Genomic DNA, 16,984 nt, shown 5'->3' on the forward strand with positions numbered 1-16,984 from the left:
GATATGATTCCACCTAACAGGAGAGGCTGTTGACTGAAACAAGTTTAACCTAAGAAAAATGTTTTCCAAATAGCAGGAAAAGGATTGAAACAGTAAGAGAGTTACCAGTGCAGAACAAATACAAGCCCAGATCAGGAAGCTGGCAGGAGATAGTGTGGGAATGCAGACATCATGGTCCAGGGTGCATACCTAGAAAGCAATATATGGAAGCCAAAAAGAAAGTGTCCTTTATGAGCAACAGTGCAAGGTTTGCAAAACAAAACAATGTTATTGTTGGAGTATCACTCACTCATCCAGTTTCATGGATAACCTTTTGGCAGATATCTTTGGGTATGAATGAATGACTATGGGCATGAAGCTCAGCTCTTGAGATTTTATAATGTGAAGCGAATCAGGTTCTAAAGGGATGTACAGCCATTAAAACTGTAGCTGACTATCCTTATTGTAGGAAAGGAGAGATAAAGGAAGAGGCAAATAAAGAACTGTAACATCAAGCTCCCACAACAAAACAAGTGTTATGCATGAAGCTAAGGAAGACTGAGGTCCAGTAAATTGGATGTCTGTTGATTTCTGAAAGACTCTGCCTGGATCTTGAGAAACAGAGAGCAAACATTAAAGCATATGAGAAGTAGTATATTTGCTAGTAAAAACCCAGACAGATGGGGCTTCCTGCAGGTCACCAGCGGAGACTCTTTTCCCACCATGTTGGTAAAGTGGTGCAAGTGAAAACAAGAATAGAAGAGGGCACCAGGCGTTGCATGTTTTTACACAAAGTGCAAGCACAAAGGAGTCTGTATCCCTTTCTCAACTCCCTCCTCTCAGGAGGCTCCAGTTGCTTTAACTCAGACACATACAGTGTTTAAACTTGTCCATATTATTCCTATTTAAAAAGAAATAAAAACCCACTTTATTTTCTGCCCCAACCTCCTCATTTTTCTGCTAACAAAATGGCATCTATGACAAGTAAACAAAACATCCTAGCGTAACAGTCCACGCTGTTTAACTGACATCTTTTACCCTTACACTTTGAAGGTTAACAGACTGGAGCTCAGGCAGTTGGTCTGGTCACTATACTGTTCCTTAATGAATCCATCACTGCAGTTCAACACAGCAGGACGAGTCTAAGCCTTTCTGAAAAGTAAGAGCTTGAAGTTAAGCAAAATGCCCTTTTAAGAACAAACAGGGAAAAAAAAACTGTTTCTGTTACATATTTGCCAGTTTCTGAACGATCCAGCTATATAAAAAAACAAAAAACCAAACTTACCAGTCCAACCAAAACATTAAACAGACAAAAGTCATACAAACAATGTGTGTGATTGATTTTGATGCATTCTGTTGAAAGTCTATTTATTCCTTTTGCATTCCCACATCATTTACAAATGTACAGCTTACTTAGCAGCAAGACTCTCAGGTGCATTGTGTAAGTGAATGCCTATGGGTTCGCTCTCCTTAACATGGTATACATAATATAATCACATTGATTTAGAACTGTCAAGTACAAATGCCGTGACTCAGTTTCAGATATTCTAAACAAGTCAAACCAAATTGGCACAAACTTAAAAAAAAAATATATACACCATATGTCTAGGCATTAATACTATATGCATTGAACAGCCTAAAGTTTTTCTGTATAATTTGCTTTTATAAAAAATTGGTCATCCTAGATATTATCACTATACCAGTTTACTGAAAAGACAAGTCAGAGTCAACCCCTTTGAGTAGGTCAGAATATGGGACAGCAATAATTGGCAAGTACGCATCTGAAGTATTTACTTTGCTTTGTGATGCCTCAGAGTTAACAGCTAAGAGATATTGTTCTGTGCTCTTATGTGAGGGGATCTTAGCTAAATTCCAGACTGCCTCAGAGATTTAGAAAACTGAAAACAGCACTGAAGGAAGGTACTCCACCCAGAAGAATTGCAACCTTTCAAGCAACCAATTTCCCTTGAAGCTGCTCTGTTCAGTCTCTCTTACAACAGCTGTTTTCCATGAAGAGCCTCCACAGAAATTATATTTAAAAACAGGTGAGTAAAGATGCATTTGAGGGAAATTGCAATGCATCGGGACCACTGAGCATCCTCCTCCTGTGAGACTAACTAAAAAGATAACCCCAACTCAGATAGGAAGCTCATCTGAGCTACTACATTAGTGCTTTCACCTTATTTTCTCTCAGTAAAAAAGGATTTTACACAGTGTATGAATTTTAAAAGTTGAAGTGGTTGTTCAATAGACTGAATCTATAGAAGTTCAGCATGAACAAATGTTGCACAAGCTCTGCTATAATGCAAGCCATTCAGTTGTTTAATGGATCTACAAAGTATGTTATTCATGCTTGTTTTGTACTGTATACATACGTTTCAGGTTACAATTTTCTAAGAAATAAGCATTCTTCTAAATTTGACTGGCAGCTGTGGCTGACATAACTGGATATTAAATGCTCACTACGTAATAGCTACAGATGGTATGCCTTGGGGTCCCCCCCAAAAAAGTGCAATTCTTCCTGCTTTTTAAAATTTGCCTTATTTGACTTCTGTAGAATAAACTATGCACTCAGATGTATTTCTACACAGATGCATAAGCTTAGTTAAGAAGCTGGTAGAGGACTGTTTTAGATGTAGTATTATTTCTTAGTTCCTATAAATATTAACTCCCATGTAGAAAGGAGATAGGCATCTAAAGACAGAGATACTGACATCTAGTGGCTAACTGTCAAACAAGATGTAAGGTTCATAAAAAACTCAAGAGGGGTAAAACTAGACTAAGAATAAAAACCCACTGAATGGTTTATTTGTACCATGCCTGCTGTGGAACCTACTGAAGAAAATGTGCCAATTCAAACATATGCAGGTGTCCCCCTTCCTTTTTAACAGTATGAACAAGTGAAACTCACACATGTGGAAGAAAGAATGAAGGTAAAATTTCCTTACTCGGCATGTTACATACTGACAGATAAATATTTATTTATATTTATTACGAGCTGCCACTGACATATTTGAAACTTAGACACTTAAAAACTCTAAATGTTAGAGTTGTTTTAGTACTATGAATCTCGTATCTTCATGATTTATGAATAAAAATGGTGTATTAAGTCACAAGATGTTTAAAATGATCTTATATACGATCTAAATATTAAAAATACCAATAAATTATGTAACTTAGTTAACGTCCTATCATTTCCAAGGTCTTGTGTCAGTTCAACTCTTATACACAGTTCAACTCTTAAACCAAATAGTTGTAAATATTCCACAACTCTTTCCTTTAACAAACTTCTACAGTGACTACAACAGACTCAGTGCGATGAGGTAGAATTTACAAAAGCCCTGTGTGTTAAAATATGTGAAAGTTTCCAGTGAAATCTCTTTCTTATACGTACATGTTATAATCAGGGATAGGAAGTCATTATAGAGAAAGAGAAGACTGGCCCTTGAGCTATACCAGAGCAGTCTATATGGAGGGATATAGAGGGGGGAAAAAAAAAAAACAAACAGCTGACTGACCTAAAGTCAGACCTGGTATAAACAGATACAACTCCACAGATGTCAGAGGTACTGCACCTATTTACACCCTCACTAATATTCCATTTTTATTTTACCAGAATACTTGGGTGCTGAAGTTTTTAGTGTAGAGAAAGAAGTCTTCCAAAGTCCAAAACTTTTTCCAGATTGGTATTAAGATATGTTATCTGTACTGTGGTTATAGTCTGTCTGTAGGTTTGCTTCTGTTTTGGGAGCAAACAAATCAGGAACTGCATGCACAGAAGGCTGCATTTGCCTGGAATTTTTTTATCATACATTGCAGGCTAACAACAAAGAATCTGCCAATCTCATCAATTCACCACATACAAAAAATAAACAGAAAATGTGAAATTGAAGAACAACTAAATTGTACTTAACTATGACACTTGAATTATAAAAGGTGTCTTTGGTTGTTTAAGTGTCTATTTTTTTCTTTTTTAATAAAGGTAAGGAATAGTCAACCAACAGCGCAAATCCTATTCAAAGCATCTTTGGAGTCACAATACAATGTAGAGTAGCAATTGCTAACTAATTTGACTAAACACTTTGTGAACACTGATGAAGTTAATTCTAAGGTGAGAAAAAAAGCCAGGTACAATCAATCTATACATTAGAAAGTTTAAAAATATAAAATTAGAATCCTGGCTTCAAGTAAAAAAAAATATCAGTAAGTATTCTGTCATAAGTTTATATGATTAGGACTAATTCACAGAGCTGACCTGTATAAAAATACAACATACTACATAAGTTTTATTTAGGGATTTAATTTATATACCACAAATACTGCTTTTAATATAAGTACAATATAATACAGTTTTATTTATGTAACTGCTGGTGTTCACCTTGGATCATGAACTGAATGGCATGCTGTGCTGTCAGAACTTCAATAAAATGGCCTCTATTTAAACTTCTCCAAAGTATAAAATCATGCAAAAATCTACATCCTATATGATACACCCAGTACAATAATTGAAGCCAATATCCTACGAGCAGCCTGGACTATCTTCTGAGTTTGTTCTTGCAGTGTCCATAAGTCAGCCATCATTTCCTTTAGGCAAAAAGGAGCAAATCTCAGTTTTGTCAGTGGTGTCTCACCATGACCACTGAAACCAGCAACAGTGTGCGTGGTTATTGGCCAAAATGTCTTCGTTACCTGATGCAGTTCAGACTGCAAACTTAGTTTATTATGAAGAGTCTGTGGTTAGGATGTTTTACGCTTTCCTCCTGTGACTACTGGTCGTGCATACTCCACAAAATCGTCTATGAGAACAGGCCATGCTCCTAAATAAAAACCAAAAAATGATTCATAATTTAAGAGAAACCTGTTTAGTCTTTAAATACAAATGATCACAAGTTCACAGCATGATATTACTTAGATGTTGGACTGACTACAATGTAGTGACTGCATAATCTTTCAGAAAATACAAAAATGTGCCTAAACAGTAAAAAAGCATAAAAACACTAAAGCATATTCTCTCTCAACTGCATTACTGGGGAGGAGAATAAGTGTACTGCATGGGTATGCAGGGAGAAAAATCAGGAAAGCCAAGGCATGATTTAAAATGTAACTAGCAAGAGACATAAAAGACAATAAAAAAAAATCTACAAGTACATCAGAAGTAAAAAGGAAGACCAAGGACAGCACAGGCCCCTTACTGAATACAGAGGGTAATAAGAGATGCAGAGAAGGCCTATTTAATGCCTTTTTCACTTCAGTCTTCACAAATAAGGCTAGTTATCAGTTGACAAGTGCAGCTGGCAGCCAGGATGGGGAGGTCATAAACAGCTTAGAGTAGGTAAAGAACTAGTTAAGGATTACTTAAAGAACCTGGATGTTTAAGTCAGCAGGGCTGGATGGGATACATCCTGGAGTACTGAAGGAATTGGCTGAGGTAATTTCAGAGCCAGTGGCTATTAGAGACCTTATGGAGGTCAGGTGAGGTGCTGGCTGACTGCAAAAGGGCAAATATATTGCCCATATTTAAGAAAGGGGAGACTGAGGATCTGGGGAATTACAGACTGGACAGTCTGATCTCAATAGCAGGAAAGATCAAGGAGCAGATCATCAAGGAGCCCGTTTCTATGCATTTGGAGAAGAAAAAAAAAAAAAGATCAGGAACAGTCAACATGGATTCATCAAGAGCAAGTCATGCCTAACCATCCTGATTTCCTTCTATGACAAGGTGATGGGCTCTGTGGATAGGGTGGGGAACAGAAGAGGGGGAAAAACAGTGGATGTGATATACTTTGACTTAGTCAAGCCTTTATCATGGTAAGCTAAGGAAATACAGACTAGATTAAAAAAACACTCCTAGGTGTATATATATAATTGGCTGGATTTTCATGCTCAAAGAATATTCATCAGTGACCCATTGTCTAGTTGGGTGAAGGTATCAAGTCGGGTACCCAGGGACCTGTTCTAGGTTTTGATATTCTTTAATATCTTTATTAACGATTTGGGAGATGGGATTGAGTACAGTTAGCAGATTTGTAGAGGACACTAAATTGGGTGAAGTTGCAGACATTCTGCAGGGTAAGACTAACATCCAGAAGGATTTTGATAAACTGGAGTAATGGTCGAAATCAATGATGTTACAGTATACTCTATGTTACAAGAACATGTTTAAAATGCTTTTAATACAACTGAAGTGTAATTTAATCCTATTAAAGGGATTCACATCATACAGAATACTCTTGTGCACAAAGTTACTCCAACATTGGTGTTTTTAGGCTAGAGGCTGTTAGTGTAAATATATCTGAATGAGAACATGTAGATGCTAAGAAATATTTCTTTTAATATTTTATTAGCAGAATTAAGGACCAGTATCATAAGTTTAAACCAATTATGAATTAATATTTCCATAAGCAGAGTTAACTAACTCCCACACTTGTGCACGCTAAAAATATCTGTGTGTTATTTTTGCCATGAGAGAGTAATATAGCAACCTTCAGTTAAAAATTAACAATCCTCTTTGTATAAAAATTCAGTTTTAACGAGACTTCTGTAACATAACACATTGGATAGCACACACTGAAGCAGTAGAGTCAAGAATTATTTATTTTTTCTGTTCAGCCTAAGAGAGAGACATTTTTGGCAATAAATCTGATATGGTATATTTGCGGTTAAACGCCTAATGTAAATACATATTAAGATTCAAAGTTCTTTTTGTTTATGTAAACTATCCCAATTTTACTAAATCTAATTAAAAAAAAATTAATACTTGTTACCTTCTTCATCATAGTTGGACATATCATCTGCAATCATATTTCCAAAGTCTAACAGAAGATTCCACGTATCTTTTGGGATTGATCTTTTATGATGTTCCTATATAATATGAAAACAAATTGCATTACAATAAAACTACTACAGAATTTGACAATAATCTGTAACACCCAGTTTTTCCAAAAGAGAAAATGTCATAGTTAAATATGATTATGATAATGCTGTCTACTAAGTCCAGCAGCTTTCCAATAATACTATGAAATAAAATGCTGCTTGAACTGAACAGTTCCTTTTATTTCTTCAACTGTACTCCCATTATTGTTTTTTAAAAGCTGTGATACTTAGACTTGTACAGGACTAGAGCCACACACTGAACTGGAGTGATAAAATATAGAAGAATTGTTCAGTAAGTTGAGTACTGTCCATCCTGTACTTGATGGAGGCAGGGGGACCATGCAAGTTACAGCACAGGATCACATAATTAAAGATTACATCATAAGGCATAAAGGAGCTATGATAAAATAGCAACCAAAACAGTTCTCGGTTCATCATTTGCAATCCCAGTTACTTCAACTTGCTGGTAGCCTTTGCAGGATACGACTATGGTTTCTTAATTTCTCTCCCTAATTCACAGTTGATATGCACCTTTCCATTGCCAGCAGATATAGGAAAAAGATGTTATCAGAGATTATGAAGATTTGCAAATATTATGTACAAGTATGATGTGCTTCCATAGACAGAGAAAGTGCAAGTGGAAATAAGGGTGGCAGGGAGAAGCCAGGAGGTTGTGGCCTCCAACCACAGCATATGGGGACAATAAACTGGATATACCACCAAAAATTTTTAGGACTAGTCCTATATGGGGCCAAGTACACCAATCACACTTCACGTACATGTACATGATGGACCCCTACTGTATTACTGACATTTCAAAAATGCTGCTTCCACTGCCTCAAAACAGACTTTAGAAGAGTCACAACAATAAAGGAATACAGTATTTGAAAACCAGTTACCTTAGGATATGAAATCAGGCATTCACAGGCTCGAAGCCTTTTAAGATGAAATATGCCATTGAATTACAAGTGCACACTGATGAGTTTTGTTTATAAAGACACAAATTCAGTTTACACCTGTGTTTGCCTGTGTTAACCTAAATTAGCAGGATGCTTACAGAGAATATCCTCCTATGATGTATTAATTCTGGGAAAACACTGAAATACAGAGTATTAGTCACACAAAAATTAAAAGATTAAAGTTGCAGTGCCAAGCACTCAAGTTATGAAATATCATGATTTAAGGTTACCTATGCAACTTTAACATGGCTCCCTCATGAATATGCATGATGATATATTCTTTCATCACCATCTTTTCTCACATACCACACCTTCAAATAAGATACACACCTTGTTTTGGGGAAGGCAGAATGAAGAACAAAGATTTTTCCAGAACCATGGCCACATAGACTGGAGTGCCCAATTTTCAGTTCACTCACCCTGACTTTTCTGCTCAGGCAAAAACTATAATTTTCGCCCTTTTACAGACAAAAAGTCAGCAGCTCATGGCTGCTCCACCAAAAGCTAAAATTGTAGCTGAAGAGTGAATTCCGTGGGCAGATCTAGGATTCTAACAACAGATAAAAATATTCTGCAGACTGTAAAGTAGGAGAAGAGAGGAAAGACCAGGAGCAGCAAGCAGACAGCAAAATTGCTGAAGACAGGGTAGCTTGATTAGTGAAACTTCAAGAGGATCACAAAGGAAAGAAAATTGTTAACACCTGTGAAATGAAAAGCAAATCAGCAGGAATCAGGTAGATTATAATGAGTCATTAAGTCAACTGACTGCAGTATTGCCCAAATAAGAAATGCCAGTGTTGTTTCCAGGCAGGAGATTTTAAATTTTGGGTGGAGCAGGAATCAAAATAGAGTGAGACCATAATACTTAGGCTTGGCAGGATTTAATTTTTAATTGCTAGATGTTGATAAACATCAATTTCACTTGACACTAACAGGTCAATTATTGAAATTTGTAGAAAGGAGACATTAAAAAAAAATCCAGGGTGGAGGCAAAGAAATCTGGGTCTGGGACACTGCATGTATACACACACAAGCATGACAGCTGCTGCAGGAGCTGGGGGCTGCACTGGTAAGGCTGTGCCCGGGAGCGGGGGTTGGAAGGGCAGGGCTGGTAGCAGCAGGGAGCCCGGTGCTGCCTGCCAACTGCTCTGCCCAGGTCCCAGCTAGGGCAGGAGACAAACTCACAGAGTCTGGCATGCCCATCCAGGATCAGGGCAAGGGCAAAATTCCCGCTGGGCCAGGCTCCACGGGAGTTTGGCCCCTGCCCCAGCTGGGACCTGGGCAGAGTGAGGGGCTGGTGGCACAAGGCTCCCAAGTGCTACCAGCCCTGCCCCAAACCATGCTTCTGGCACAGCCTTACCAGCACAGCTTTCAGCTCCTGCAGCAGCTGTCATGTGTGTGCTAAATTGATAAAAATTGAACACCCCTAATTTTCTGCAATTCTGAAAATTTCAATTGATAAAAGTCTAAATAAATGCTTAAAAATAAACATCAATTTTAGCCATCAAAATAATAAAAAAAAAAACAAAAAACTGAATTCTGCCAATAGAAAACTGCACCCTCCTGAATCTGCTAATGCTGGACTCCACACCTCTCTCTATGCAGCTGCTGGAGCACAGACTCTTTGCCCAACTCCTGATTAGAGTTGGGCAGATTTTACATGGCAAGAGGATGCTAGCAGACAGAGTTTTTCAAAGAAAAAAAGTAACCCAAAACATTTAACACAGGCAAAACGTAAGTTTCAGTTGCCTCTTTATAGAGCTGAACCATTTTGGTTGAAATTACAAATAAATAAATAAAACCTGAAGACAGGTGTTGGGGACAAGATCCTACTCCACTTTCTATACACTTAAGCAGCAAGTAAGATGTAACAGTGGTATCCTTCAGTATCAATACAATTACTACATCTGCATGATGCTGTAGTGAATGATACCAGTGTAGCAAAACTGCTGCAGTTTTAGCCCTATATCATTCGGGGTACAAGTTAAGGCAATTTAGCCCACTTGTATCACTATAGCATCATGCAGGCTGAACATTTACACCATTTAAGCTGTTGCACATTCCTGAGCGGCAGCTTCCCCTCCCCTTTTAAAGCAGCTAAAACATAATTTGTCCAGATCCTTAATGTGATCTTATTCTACTTGCTTGAATCCACACAAAAAAAGTTAATATAAAAGATGGTTGAGGTCCTTTTCTTTCTCTCTGCTTTTGTGCAATTTAGGTCTCAGAACTATGATGAGTGTGCTCCAAAACAAAGATGTATTAATGCAGGGGTTAGCAATCTACAGACATTTGATTCAGCTTGTGGAGATGGGGCTTTAGTAATGGGAGGCTTTGGAAGCAGTCAACCTTGAAGAGAGGTAGCAGCAGTGGACCCTCTTCCGAGTCACCACAGCAAAAAGTGGTGGCAGCAGATGCACTCCCTGCGCCACTGTGGAGAAAAGCAGCAGCAGTGGCTAGGTCCTAGCATCCAGCTACTTCTGATCTGAACTGGTTCATTCCAGCCTGCAGACTAAAAGTGTTGCTGATCACAGCATTAATGGATTCCCACGGACTTGAACATAGTGGAGTGGGATTGCACTTATGCACCTATAGGTGGAACAGGATCTGGCCCTTGGCATGTAAAATTTCAGCCTAAACAGTTGAAATTACAAGAAACAAACAAAGGCTCCTTTAATTAGAAGTGTCGGGTAACTGTAATATGTGGAGCCACCAGCCCCACCTACAATACTGTGAAGACAGCAATCTTTAAAATCTTACATAATGAACATTGATTACATGGCTAAGCAAAGAAAAGTTGAACATCTGATATAAAGAGAGATATCAAATGTATTAAAATTTATACTCAATTTCAAAGAGGGCACGATGTGAAATCTTACGACATTGTCAGGAGAAACTGGTGTACAAAACACAGACCTTCCATTTATAAACCCCAGCTGCTCTGGAGCTGGATTCACAGGAAATTTAAAATAAAATGTTTTACATTTAAGGAAATACTTTGCTACTTTGAAACTGCCTGATCATAGGCATATGCAAAGGACAGTGTTTTTAGAGTAAAAGGGAGTTAAATGGCAAAATCCTTTATTTAAGATAAACTTTTTTTAAATTAAGTATGTAGAATACTATATCCCTTGCAAAGAGATTTAGATTCCCCCCACCCCTACCTCTAGAAGTACATGGATAGAAAAATGATATTCTTTAAGTACCATAACTTTCAGTCTATTACAGACTGCTCTCTAGAAAAGGCGTTATAACATTTTTTAGTTAAAAGCTCCACTTTTTTTTGGTTTAAATAAATTTTAAAAAGTCTCCCAAACTTTCAAGTCAGAAAAGAACTGAATATAATTGAAGTATTCATAAATATCCATGATACTGCATGTATTGTGTGTATAAATAACATACAAGTAAAACATTTTAATCTGGTGGAAAACATGCCTGGTGATAAACAGAGCAGTATGAGGATGAGATAGGACTGTTCAGCCTAGAAAAGAGAGAAGACTTCAGGGGGGAGATCTGGTGGCAGCTTACAAATATATCAGGGGAGTGCATGAAGGGCTAGGCGAACAACTATTCACCAAGGCACCCCAGGGGAAAGCCAGGAGCAATGGTCAAAAACTCCTAGAAAAATGTTTCAGGCTGGATACAAGGAAAAACATCTTCATGGTTCACATGACCAGACTCTGTAACAGACTCCCAGTGTGGGTGGTGCAGGCACCTACCCTGGAGGTCTTCAGAAGGAGACTGGATGCACACCTTGCTGGGGTTATTTGACTCCAGCAGTCTTTCCTGCCCAGAGCAGGGGGTCTGGACCTGATGATCTCACAAGGTCCCTTCCAGCCCTAAACTTCTGTGAATCTGAACCTACATTGGCTCCATCACAATCTAAAATTAGAGTTACACTGTACATTCAACTTTCCCCCAGAGGAGAATACAGGGTCACCTAGTACTCAAACTATAAAATAACGTATTGTTATCTCTCTGCTTCACCTCCTTTTCTCCACATTACGGAAGTTATATAGATATGATTAATTGAGTTTGCCTTAACAATGTTCCACATGAATTTTCAAATGCAAACATGCTCAGAAAGAAACTGATGCCTTTTACTTGGTGTTTCTTTTCTCTGCTATGTACACCACTTCCAAATTGCCTAGTTCACCTTAATAATGTGAATCAACTTTGACAGGAAGAAAAACATACTTACCAACAAAAATTTATTCCAAAGATCTAAAAATTTAAACCTTCCTGATAAGACTAAATTCCAATATGCTATTGCCATTTCTAGATCTGCAAGAAACAAAACACAACGTAAATATGACAGTGAATCTTTCGTTTCAGTTTTCATTCATTTAATATATATTGCTATAAATTATCCAGAAATTGGGAATGAAAATATGAGCAAAGATGTTTCATTTTACTTTTTCATGATGGTGTTAATAAGAATACTTAAGAATTAACTGGATAGTTTGCCTTATTTAATTCTAAATTGAGACTCCCTACAAGAGCAGCATTACTAACAGCTCGGGTTATATTCTCCAGAAAGAATCACTGGTGTAGTGCACTGATGTGGAAGAGGTCTGAACATAAGCTACCAATGCTGCTTGTGGTCTCCTATTCTTGACCCTACAGAATGAAGGTTCTAAGCTAGTGTGTGAAGTTGTAGGACACCAGGATAAAATCATAATGCTTGCAAATGAAACAGTCTTTGTGTAAAATTTCATATGCTTAAAAATGGTCATCAAACCAAATATTGCCCTCTGAATAACTGAAGCCTTTAGAGAAAGTGTTCACATATGCTTAGCAGAAAGCCCCCCATCTCCAATGACAACAAAGCAGAAAATATGACTTTTACATTTCAAACTTGATCATGCCAGCAAAAGCAGTATTTGGTTTGAAGACAATTTAAGTTTGGAAAAGGAAATTTTAGATTCTACTAATGAGTTTGCTATATTATTAAAGCAGGCAGAATTTATGCATATTGCAAATCTACATTTACAAAGATATATTGAAGTTGCAACAAAAAGCACACAAATGCCAGGTGCTGAAAGAATTAGGGGTGTCTACACTTTTACTCTTCTCCCCTTGACTAGATGGGCAATAAAGTCTTACTATATCATAAAGTGTGTTGTGCAGGATCTCTGCTTATTCAGTGTAACAGTTATTAAGGGAGAGAGGCAGCTGGGTTAGTGTTTCTTTTCATTCCCCTTAGGATTAACCCCAGTTTTACTGATCTGTAGTTTTATGGTACTTCCATATTGAAAATCTGCTGTTTGTATGCACTACAGTTAATTATTCACACTAGTAATGTTGAATGAATAATAATGGTAATGGGAAGGTACTAATATAAATAATTTTATGGTTCATAAAATTCATTTGAATTGACTATTTTTTAATCATGATCACTTAGGCTTATAATTATGAAAGGCCATTCTTTCCACAACTGTATAGTTCTAACATTTAATACTATTAAATGCATCTTGAAGAAAAAGATTTTATAGTAAGAGTTTTTAAATGAGGGAAAATACACCTCTTAAAGGCAGAAAAGAGAAACAAAAAATGACCAAGGTATTTCAAAGAAAGTTAGAAAGGACAGCAGGGACAGGAACATTTTGTGATTTAATTTGGTTTATTATGAGTTCTGTATTAATATTATTGTGGGTGGGTGTGGAGGGATGCAAGTCAGTGCGTGGGAAGATGGGTGTGGGGGCTGCTTGTGAGGGGGTGGGCCTGCAGGGTCCCAGCTCCCCCGCCAATTCCCCCTGGTCTCCAGCGCATTCCCCTGCTCATCTCCAGCCTCAGGAGGAGCAGGAGGCTGGAGACAAGCAGGGGAACAAGCAGGAGGCTGAAGACAAGCAGGGGAACGTCTTCAGCTTTCTCCAGGGGCTTGTTTGTCTCCTGCCCATTACTTGTTCTCCTGCTCTGTCTCCAGTCCTCCGGAGGCTGGAGACGAGCAGGAGACTGGAGACCAGCAGGGGAGTGATCAGGAGGCTGGAGATGATTTAGGGATTCCCCCAGTTGGCTCCAGGCTTCTGACTGCTCCCCCTCTTGGCTCCTACCCCTCCAACCAATCGCTCCTCCACCTGGCTCCAGCCTCCCGCACTGCCACAGCTTACCAGCAGCAGCAGTGGCAGTTGGGGCCACTTGGGGCCTCATGGCACAGCACCCTCCCCCACCCCCCATGTGGTGGGGGGCAGCGGGGCTTGGCTCTGGCTCCCTAGCACCAGCTGCAGCTGCTGCCACCATGTGGGTACAGCCTGGCTTGACAGGGCACCATGTGCCATCTGGAAGCTCAGGGGTGCTGTGGCCGTCACCCAGGGCTCAGCACTGCTCAGCCCCAGTGGCCCAGAGCTCTGAGAGCACACAGTACCCTGCCAAGCTGGGTGCACCAATGCAATGTGGCAGGATGGATGCCAGGCAGCTGGGGCCGCCATGAAGTCCTGAGCGGCCCAGACTACTGCTGCTACTGCTGGTGAGTATGGGAGGATAAATGGGAGCTGGGCCTGGACTGGCCCTCCCTCATGGTCCCTCCCCCACTCCTTCAGCCTCCCCAACCCCCTACTTACCTGGCATGAAGCTGGGTCCAGGTCCCTGCAGCTTGCACCACTGCCTGTCCCGCACGGTGCAGGCAGTGTGCTTCAGCACTGTGGCGAGGGCCAGGCATAGAGATACTCCCACTGGCTACCAGAGCATCTCTGTGGAGGGCTGGCTGCCTCGGGGTATAGCCCTGATTTTTTCCCCTGGGGTACTTTTTGATCCTTGGATATCCAGGGGTCTAATTTTGTCCCCACACTACAAATTTGCAGCACAGGGAACTTTTTTTTGTTCCTTCATATGCCTCTTGCAGCATCTCAAAGGGGGCTGAGACACTGCAAGAGGCACGTGCGCGCTCATCTGGACTCGCCCTCTGAAATTAAACTTTTGTCTCAAAGAGACACCAGTATCCTGCTGCACTTGCTGAGAAGATGCAGCATGATTGTGTTCGGCAACAAATGAAGGTTGCTATACTGCTAGGTTTGGGAGGTACAAGTGGGTTACTTTTTTTAACCAGGAGCAGCACAGCTGTATTCACACAGTACTCCACCTAAGCTAACCCTTAAAAGAACTGATTTCCCTAGATGAAGTGCCATAAGGATTATGTTGCTGCTGGTTCAAGAAGCACAGCTAACCTCCCAAAAAGGAAGCAGTATAGCAATATTTACAGAGCATCAGGACACTGATGCACAAGGACACAAGTCTACACTAAGGTCACTACACTAACCAGAATTGGAAATGATATAAATGAGGGGTGCACTTGTAGAGATTTTTTGGGCTGATACTGGTGGCTGATTTTTAATGAGCCATATTGCCTGATGCCGATTCGATTGCCAATATGCTGCCCAGCAGCACGGAGAACAATGTCTGACTGGTAAGTTTGTCGTCAGGGAAGGAAGAGGCATGGGGGTACGGGGGGAGCGGGGGAGGCCAAGGCCCCCGGCAGTGAGCCAGGGTGGGGTGGGGCACAGCACTGAGCCACAGCTCATCTGGGGGGCACGGGGAGTGGGGGCAGCTCTTGCTGGTACACAGACCCCAGGACAGCATGGGGAGCATACGGCCCCTGGATCTGTGTGGGGCAAGGATGAGTTGCCATTGGGGCATACAGCTGGGGGTGGCGCTGGGCTGGGCTATGCTTGGGGCAGGTGGCAGTGGTGCTGGGAGGGGAGCTATGGCAAGTTCTGGGGTGTCTACAGCCCACCCCATAACCCCCTGTAGCAGTGCCACCTGTCCTCCCAGCCCAGCTCCCCTGCCAGGAACAGCCCAGTGCAGCCCCAGCTTCAGTGGCAGCCCACCTTTGCTCTGTGCGCAGATCTAGGAGGGCACTTGCCCCTCCTCTTGGGGTACGCATAGCAGTGGGAGCTTCCCCCCCAGCATCTCCCAGATAAGCAGCTGTGGCACAGAACGGAGCCATGAGCAATGCAGCGCCTGCCTCTGCCCCGCCCTCAATGCAGAGGGGCCTCAGTCTGCCTCCCACACAACCCTCCCTTCCCCCATGCCTTTTCCGCCACAACAGAGTTACCAGCCAGACACTGCGTTCCATGCTGCTGGGCTGTGCTGCAGCTGCACGCATGCACATGGCATTTACTGGCAACATTATTGGCCACCTCAGCCAAAAAAAGCTGATCGCCAATAACGTCAATTTTCCTTTTATCAGTGCCAATATGATGATGGGACCGATGTATTGGTGCACCTCTAGTATAAATTATTTCCGAGTCTAAAGGACTTATGGCATATCTGGGACTGGGTTGTGGATTTTGCTCTGTAAAATTTGGTATTTTTAAAATGCATTGCAAAAATTTAAACTACCTCCATGTATAAAGCTCTCAACCTCAGATTAACATTAATTATTTCTCAGTCCCAATGTTGGAAAAAATTAAACTTTTTGAACATTGAAGTTAAGGTTGGTAAGTTATGGTTGTCCAGGAATGTTAACTTTGTTATACTGTGTATTCTTATATATTGCATTATATACATGTAATTATTATTAGCCTAACATGGGACTAAAAAATCCCAACCCATAATAATAATGCATGTGGGACTTAAAAATATATAAATAAAAAAAATAATGCAGGAGAGAGATCTAAAACTTCTACTGTTAAATGTTGCTCCACTATGAATTTGGACTTTCCTCATTTTCCTGATTTTTCAATAATGCACAACTACCATTTTACAAATTTAATTTCTACTCTTCCCATCCTTAAAAAAAACAAGCAAAAAAAAAAAAGGAGAGAGAACTGAGATCCAGAGCTTTTTGGGTATCTAGAGGCTCTGCTAGTAAGGCTAGTAAACTACCCAAACTGAATCTAGCTACAATTTTGACTGTACTAGTAAAATAAAGAACTACTGGGCATTATTAACCCTTTGTTTCCATGTATTACATAAAAGCTCAGAGATTGCACTTTAAATATGAAAAAATGGATATTTTACATGCTATTGAACTTCAAAAAAAACAAATAATATTCTTCAAGACTTTAAGAAGTGTCACTGAATTGTAGAACTCTGCAGTTTGCTAGTCAGAGAAAGGTGGGGAGGGTAACTAGCACAGTGCAAAAGCTTGACTTTGGGAAAGCCAACTTAATGTGCTCAGGGCAGTAGTCAGGGAGGCACTTGGAGCCCAGGGGGTAGCTAGTATGGGGGTCCAG

General features: G+C 40.1%; 1 protein-coding gene across 2 annotated transcripts in view; it reads right to left on the reverse strand.

Annotated features, from left to right (window-relative positions):
* Positions 1–4,239: 4,239 nt before the first annotated feature.
* The window catches only part of DCUN1D2 (defective in cullin neddylation 1 domain containing 2), a 53,744-nt gene continuing 40,999 nt past the window's right edge, over positions 4,240–16,984 (reverse strand). For both annotated transcript variants that reach the window (XM_019524066.1, XM_019524067.1), the window contains exons 5-7: positions 12,013–12,095; positions 6,744–6,840; positions 4,240–4,796 (exon numbers count right to left, since the gene is read on the reverse strand). In XM_019524066.1, coding sequence (XP_019379611.1) covers positions 4,717–4,796; positions 6,744–6,840; positions 12,013–12,095 — 260 coding nt within the window. In that variant the 3' untranslated portion in view covers positions 4,240–4,716. The remainder of the gene's footprint in view (positions 4,797–6,743; positions 6,841–12,012; positions 12,096–16,984) is intronic.

The sequence above is a fragment of the Gavialis gangeticus genome, unplaced genomic scaffold (genome assembly GCF_001723915.1).
Source record: "Gavialis gangeticus isolate Ggan-Ray unplaced genomic scaffold, GavGan_comp1, whole genome shotgun sequence".
NCBI lineage: Eukaryota > Metazoa > Chordata > Crocodylia > Gavialidae > Gavialis > Gavialis gangeticus.